At 43.5% G+C, this 7500-nt stretch overlaps 1 protein-coding gene across 7 annotated transcripts in view; it reads left to right on the top strand.

Moving 5' to 3' along the window:
• Positions 1 to 851: 851 nt before the first annotated feature.
• The window catches only part of tnfaip2a (tumor necrosis factor, alpha-induced protein 2a), a 12336-nt gene continuing 5687 nt past the window's right edge, over positions 852 to 7500 (top strand). Inside the window, exons 1-7 of one of the 7 annotated variants that reach the window (XM_037086881.1) lie at positions 859 to 1092; positions 5497 to 5607; positions 5809 to 5861; positions 6026 to 6278; positions 6351 to 6562; positions 6833 to 6947; positions 7019 to 7138. In XM_037086881.1, the coding sequence (XP_036942776.1) occupies positions 5602 to 5607; positions 5809 to 5861; positions 6026 to 6278; positions 6351 to 6562; positions 6833 to 6947; positions 7019 to 7138 (759 nt within the window). In that variant the 5' untranslated portion in view covers positions 859 to 1092; positions 5497 to 5601. Of the gene's footprint in view, positions 1093 to 1340; positions 1359 to 5430; positions 5608 to 5808; positions 6279 to 6350; positions 6563 to 6832; positions 6948 to 7018; positions 7139 to 7500 lie in introns of those variants that run through there. The other 6 variants (XM_037086882.1, XM_037086879.1, XM_037086878.1 and 3 more) reach the window with 6 other exon arrangements.

Raw genomic sequence — 7500 nt, 5'->3', positions numbered from 1 at the left:
TTGGGTTTCCTTTCTGCCCGGCAGGACTCAGCAGAACCCCTTTTCAGCAGGGCCCTTTTCAGAAAGCAGGTTTTGTGAGATGAGGGACAATCATTTTTCGTTTTTTTGTTTTCACAAAGCCAGTTCAGTGTAACTCTGAGTCAGTTACCCGGGAAACATAATCCGTGAAACTGCTTACTGAGGGCAGGTTAAACTTCACCACAACTGCTTGCAATGAAATTATACCTTACCTGTTTGGACTATATTTATATGTATTATACTGAATGAATGATCCACCCATTCATTATAAATGCTGAATGAGTGGAACACTCAAGACAAAACATTTCTTTTTTCTCTCCAATCAATATTCACGCATTGACTCGGTCAGCAGTTTTCTGCCTCACAAGCTCTTGCTCTGCTGTATTTCTCTTTCTTTTGAAAATAGACTCATTTTCTGCATGCAGTCATTAATATTTCCAACTCCACTGGGGAAAAGTAGGAGGATCGAGGCTTCTTTTCACCTGTTGCCATGGTGGATCATGTTATCTGCGTTCCATCGATGAGGGCTTTTGATATCCTCATGCAGGAGCTTCACTTCACTAACCTCGACTCAGAGGTGACTGAACTGTTAACACCTGTTCTGAAACTGAAAACTGAGTTTGACAGCTCAGATTGTCAGTCTAGAGCTGAAACAGGCCCCAGGTCCAGTGAGTTCATTGTGATTGTGTTTAGTATTTAAGATCAGTGATGATGTCATGATGATGTCATGATGTGCCCTGTCTCACGAGGAGCAGCAGCAGTTACTGTGACTCAGATGTAAGTGAGAGGTGTGTCCACTGGGCGGCGCCAGAGACCCGCTGAGACTGAGGCTGAGCCACTGACAGACACCAGACCACCATTACAACACATTCAGAATTTATTTCATACAAAACGCTAGAAAAACAAATTAAATAAGAAGGAACCGAATAAAAATGACGTAAAATAATATGATCAAATGAAAAAGATAAATGAAAATTGATGAGAACTCAGACAGACAGACTCCTCGTCATCGCGTGTGACCCCGCCCCTCCTCCGGGCCGCCCCGTCACAGACACAGAGGAGCAGGGATGAGAGGTAAGACGGCTGCTGGTCTCACTTTTAACTTCGTGTGGAGAGTTTTATTCTAAAAGAGGCTTTGTTTCCTCCTCTGAGCAGCTGATTATCGATAGTTTATTGATTCCTATGAAACCTCGTTCAGCCTGCAGACTCATGAAGGAGAAACGCTTTGATCCTGTAGCGTCTGCTCTGATATTAATTATTAATAGATTAATTATAAACACTTAAACACGTCTGTGCCCTGTCGTGGTGCGTTCACTGACCCGATGAAACTACAGTATTCAGTCAGTCTGTTTATGATCTGAGCATGTTGTTCTCCCCGCTCTGTGTTCTGTAAATGTTCTGTATGTTCTGTGTGTGTTCTGTGAATGTTCTCTGTGTTCTCTGTGTGTTCTGTGTATGTTCTGTGAATGTTCTCTGTGTTCTGTGTGTGTTCTGTGAATGTTCTCTGTGTTCTGTGAGTGTTCTGTGTGTGTTCTGTGTATGTTCTGTGAATGTTCTCTGTGTTCTCTGTGTGTTCTGTGTATGTTCTGTGAATGTTCTGTGTGTTCTCTGTGTGTTATGTGTGTTCTGTGAATGTTCTCTGTTCTGTGTGTTCTGTGAATTTTCTCTGTGTTCTGTGTGTGTTCTGTGTATGTTCTGTGTGTTCTATGTGTGTTCTGTGTGTGTTCTGTGTGTGTTCTGTGAATGTTCTCTGTGTTCTGTGAGTGTTCAGTGAATGTTCTCTGTGTTCTGTGAGTGTTCTGTGTGTGATCTGTGAATGTTCTCTGTGTTCTGTGTGTGTTCTGTGTATGTTCTGTGTGTTCTCTGTTCTCTATGTTCTGTGAATGTTCTGTGAATGTTCTGTGTGTTCTCTGTGTGTTCTGTGAATGTTCTCTGTGTTCTCTGTGTGTTCTGTGTATGGTCTGTGTTCTCTGTTCTCTATGTTTTGTGAATGTTCTGTGTATGTTCTGTGAATGTTCTTTCTGTTCTCTGTGTGTGTTCTGTGTATGTTCTGTGAATATTCTGTGTGTTCTCTGTGCTCTATGTTCTGTGAATGTTCTGTGTGTTCTGTGTGTTCTGTGTGTTCTCTGTGTGTTATGTGTGTTCTGTGTATCTTCTGTGAATGTTCTGTGTGTTTGCTATGTGTTCTCTGTGTTCTCTGTGTGTTCTGTGAATGTTATCTGTTCTGTGTGTTCTGTGAATTTTCTCTGTGTTCTCTGTGTGTTCTGTGTATGTTCTGTGAATGTTCTGTGTGTTCTATGTGTGTTCTGTGTGTGTTCTGTGTGTGTTCTGTGAATGTTCTCTGTGTTCTGTGAATGTTCTCTGTGTTCTGTGAGTGTTCTGTGAATGTTCTCTGTGTTCTGTGTGTGTTCTGTGTATGGTCTGTGTATGTTCTGTGAATGTTCTGTGTGTTCTCTGTGTGTTCTGTGTATGTTATGTGTATGTTCTGTGAATGTTCTTTGTGTTCTCTGTGTGTTCTGTGAATGTTCTGTGTGTTCTGTGTATGTTCTGTGTGTTCTCTGTGTGTTTTCTGTGTGTTCTGTATATGTTCTGTTAATGTTCTGTGTTCTGTGTATGTTCTGTGAATGTTCTGTGTGTTCTCTGTGTGGTCTGTGTATGTTCTGTGAATGTTCTGTGTGTTTTCTGTGTGTTCTGTGTATGCTCTGTGAATGTTCTGTGTATTTTCTGTGAATGTTCTGTGTGTTCTGTGTATGTTCTGTGAATGTTCTGTGTGTTCTGTGAATTTTCTGTGTGTTCTCTGTATGTTCTGTTAATGTGCTGTGTGTTCTCTTTGTGTTCTGTGTATGTTCTGTGAATGTTCTGTGTGTTCTCTGTGTGTTTTGTGAATGTTCTCTGTGTTCTCTGTGTTCTTTGTGTGTTCTGTGTATCTTCTGTGAAAGTTCTGTGTGTTTGCTATGTGTTCTCTGTGTTCTCTGTGTGTTCTGTGAATGTTATCTGTGTTCTGTGAATTTTTTCTGTGTTCTCTGTGTGTTCTGTGTATGTTCTGTGAATGTTCTGTGTGTTCTCTGTATGTTCTCTATGTTCTGTGAATGTTCTCTGTGTTCTGTGTATGTTCTGTGAATGTTCTCTGTGTTCTCTGTGTGTTCTGTGTATGCTCTGTGAATGTTCTGTGAATGTTCTCTGTGTTCTGTGTGTGTTCTGTGTATGTTCTGTGAATGTTCTGTGTGTTCTATGTGTGTTCTGTGTGTGTTCTGTGAGTGTTCTGTGAATGTTCTCTGTGTTCTGTGAATGTTCTGTGTTCTCTGTGTGTTCTCTGTTCTCTATGTTCTGTGAATGTTCTGTGTGTTCTGTGTGTTCTCTGTGTGTTATGTGTGTTCTGTGTATCTTCTGTGAATGTTCTGTGTGTTTGCTATGTGTTCTCTGTAAATGTTCTCTGTTCTGTGTGTTCTGTGAATTTTCTCTGTGTTCTCTGTGTGTTCTGTGGATGTTCTGTGAATGTTCTGTGTGTTCTATGTGTGTTCTGTGTGTGTTTTGTGTGTGTTCTGTGAATGTTCTCTGTGTTCTGTGAGTGTTCTGTGAATGTTCTCTGTGTTCTGTGTGTGTTCTGTGTATGTTCTGTGTGTTCTCTGTTCTCTATGTTCTGTGAATGTTCTCTGTGTTCTGTGTATGTTCTGTGTGTTCTCTGTGTTCTCTGTGTGTTATGTGTGTTCTGTGAATGTTCTCTGTTCTGTGTGTTCTGTGTATTTTCTCTGTGTTCTGTGTGTGTTCTGTGTATGTTCTGTGTGTTCTCTGTTCTCTATGTTCTGTGAATGTTCTGTGTGTTCTCTGTGTGTTCTGTGAATGTTCTCTGTGTTCTCTGTGTTCTTTGTGTGTTATGTGTGTTCTGTGTATCTTCTGTGAATGTTCTGTGTGTTTGCTATGTGTTCTCTGTGTTCTCTGTGTGTTTTGTGTATGTTCTGTGAATGTTCTGTGTTCTCTGTATGTTCTGTGTATGTTCTGTGACTGTTCTGTGAATGTTCTGTGTGTTCTCTGTGTGTTCTGTGTATGTTCTGTGAATGTTCTGTGTGTTCTCTGTGTGTTCTGTGTATGGTCTATGAATGTTCTGTGTGTTCTGTGAATGTTCTGTGTTCTCTTTGTGTTCTCTGTGTTCTCTGTGTGTTCCGTGTATGTTCTGTCAATGTTCTGTGTGTTCTGTGAATGTTCTGTGTGTTCTCTGTGTTCTCTGTGTGTTCTGTGTATGTTCTGTCAATGTTTTGTGTGTTCTGTGAATGTTCTGTGTGTTCTCTGTGTGTTCTGTGAATGTTCTCTGTGTTCTCTGTGTTCTTTGTGTGTTATGTGTGTTCTGTGTATCTTCTGTGAATATTCTGTGTGTTTGCTACGTGTTCTCTGTGTGTTCTGTGAATGTTCTCTGTGTTTTGTGTGTTCTGTGAATTTTCTGTGTTCTCTGTGTGTTCTGTGTATGTTCTGTGAATGTTCTGTGTGTTCTCTGTGTGTTCTGTGTGTTCTCTGTGTGTTCTGTGTATGTTCTGTTTATGTTCTTTGTGTTCTCTGTGTGTGTTCTGTGTATGTTCTGTGAATATTCTGTGTGTTCTCTGTTCTCTATGTTCTGTGAATGTTCTGTGTGTTCTCTGTGTTCTCTGTGTTCTCTGTGTGTTATGTGAATGTTCTCTGTTCTGTGTGTTCTGTGAATTTTCTCTGTGTTCTCTGTGTGTTCTGTGTATGTTCTGTGAATGTTCTGTGTGTTCTATGTGTGTTCTGTGTGTGTTCTGTGTGTGTTCTGTGAATGTTCTCTGTGTTCTGTGAGTGTTCTGTGAATGTTCTCTGTGTTCTGTGAATGTTCTGTGTTCTCTGTGTGTTCTCTGTTCTCTATGTTCTGTGAATGTTCTGTGTGTTCTGTGTGTTCTCTGTGTGTTATGTGTGTTTTGTGTATCTTCTGTGAATGTTCTGTGTGTTCTCTGTGTGTTCGGTGTATGTTCTGTGAATGTTCCGTGTGTTCTATGTGTGTTCTGTGTGTGTTTTTTGTGTGTTCTGTGAATGTTCTGTGTGTTCTATGTGTGTTCTCTGTGTGTTCTGTGTATGTTCTGTGAATGTTCTGTGTGTTCTATGTGTGTTCTGTGTGTGTTTTTTGTGTGTTCTGTGAATGTTCTGTGTGTTCTATGTGTGTTCTCTGTGTGTTCTGTGTATGTTCTGTGAATGTTCTATGTGTTCTGTGAATGTTCTGTGTGTTCTCTGTGTTCTCTGTGTGTTCTGGGTATGTTCTGTCAATGCACCCAGATTATCAATGTTCAACCAGTTTAATGGACTTGGACACGTCCTAAACGAGCCTTTAAGATAATTTATTCCGTGTTTAAACTCTGTGTTGATCCAAAAGGGTTTCAGATGATTCTGGTTCTACAATCTTTTCTCTTTTAGGTTCTCCACAGAACACTGGTTCACTGTCAAACCAACATGTAGATAAAGTTGTTGTTGAATGTTCAGCAGCAGGAGGCGAGGAGAACCGGGAAGGAGAGAGGAGGAGACTGCCCAAACTGAAGAACCCTGCAAAGATCTGGAAGAACCGCAAACAGCAGAACCACAAACACAATGCAGGTCAGAACCAACAGAACATCATCAGATCAACACAACAACATTATCAGGCGGACCACCGTGTAGATCAGAACCAACAGAACCTTTAGAACTAATGAGCTCAGATTGAACTTCATGTTTCCAGCGGTTGGACTTGATCAGAACTCAAGAACAGGCAGCTGTGATGTTGAACCTGCTCTCCGTCATGTGTTTTGTGTCCTGCAGACGATGAGTTGGACCGTGAGGAGGAGCAGCAGAGGGAGGAGCAGCTGGAGGAGGTGAGCAGGAAGCTGATCCTCAGGGAGGAGCAGCTCTTCAGTCAGGACTCCCCATGTGAGCTGGAGGTGGACCAGCTGCAGAAAGACTTCGAGGCTCTCAGACTGCAGATATCGATGGCTGTCCACAACACCTTCACCTCCTCCTCCTCCTTCTCCTCTTCTAGCTCTTCCTCCTCCTCCCCCTCTTCAGGGCAGCTGGAGGTCCTGAGGAGTGCTGTTGCTTCAATCCAGCAGCAGGAGGTGCAGGACCGGCGCTGGACAGGTAGTCTGGAGGAGCAAGTGCCGGAGTGGCGCCCTCAGAAGTTTCAGAGCGCTCACCACGGTCTGCTACAGAAGATGGTGGAGTCCAGACTGATGAAGGCCAGTGAGGAAGACTGTGGTGGAGCTGAGGGGCTGTCCTCACCTGTGAAGAGGCAGGTGAGTCAACAGCTACAGAGCAGACAAGTTCCCCTGGTAACAACATCAGTAGTTACTAATGTACCTGCGCAGGTGTGTTGTATGGGGAGGCGTGTGAAGGAGGACCTGCTGACGGTGGTGAGGACGGTGAAGGATTGTTACCCTCCTCAGGTGGACATCATGAACCTGTACGCTGGACTGTACCATCAGAACTTCTCTTCCCGTCTGACTGAACTTGCTGCTGCTGGACTGGAAGCAGACGACTGTGGATACCTGCTATTCTGGACCAATCACTGCTATCCACAGTGAGTCTCACACACACACACACACACACACACACACACACACACACACACACACTGCAGGGGTTCACTGGGTCATCGGTGTCACACCTGGACCTGAGGTCTTCAGCCTTCAGCTGTATGTTGTCAGTGTTGAAACAGTTTCAGGTTGTGGGTGGTGACACGCTGATAGCAGATATGTCAACATGAAACGGTTCTGGCCGACCAGGTCCAGGTGTTCCTACATGAAGAGCTGTCAGTGACTGGAGGTCTCAGGTGTTTGTTTCTCCTCAGTGACATATTAAACCACGAGGAACTGCAGGGGAACATCAAGACAGCCTGTCTGGGTTCTCTGCTGCTGCAGGACCAGCTGGACCGGCTGGAGGACCAGTACCTGAGCCACAAAGAGGTAAAGCCCAGCAGCCGGGAGCCAGTTCTCTCAGCGTTTGTGTTTGTTACTGAGATGTTTGTGTCCTTCAGGACAAAGTGAAGCTGTGGCTGAACGCAGCTCTAAGGAGAGACGAGCAGAGCTGGACCAGCAGCGCACCTGAACTCATCGACCAGTACTGCTTCAGCCCACTGGCTGTAGACGTCATACAGGTGAGACAGACAGGACAGGTGTAGAACGCAGTGATGTATTATAACAAATCTGTTGGCTCATTTAATCAGTAAAACTAAAAGCTGTAGTTATAAACTGTCCAGATACTCTCCGGTCCTGAACAGAATTCAACTTTAATCTTCGATAATAAATATTGTTGTCAGGATTCATCAGGACTGAATCTTCCCTGTCCCAGGTGAAGACCTGTGCTGCGGTTTACTATCTGCACCTGTTTCTTCAAGGGAATGGGAGACGACTAATTTCAGATTCTTAATACGACCACTTTGCATTGTGCGCCACATTTTGTACCCAGGTCATCCAGTGATTAACCAGCTAAACGTCCTAAGCACATGAGCGTGCTGCA

The sequence above is a fragment of the Acanthopagrus latus genome, chromosome 22 (assembly GCF_904848185.1).
Source record: "Acanthopagrus latus isolate v.2019 chromosome 22, fAcaLat1.1, whole genome shotgun sequence".
In the NCBI taxonomy this organism is placed as follows: Eukaryota; Metazoa; Chordata; class Actinopteri; order Spariformes; family Sparidae; genus Acanthopagrus; species Acanthopagrus latus.
The sequence above is the reverse complement of the archived record's forward strand: the minus strand, read 5'-3'. Positions and strand labels throughout refer to the sequence as shown.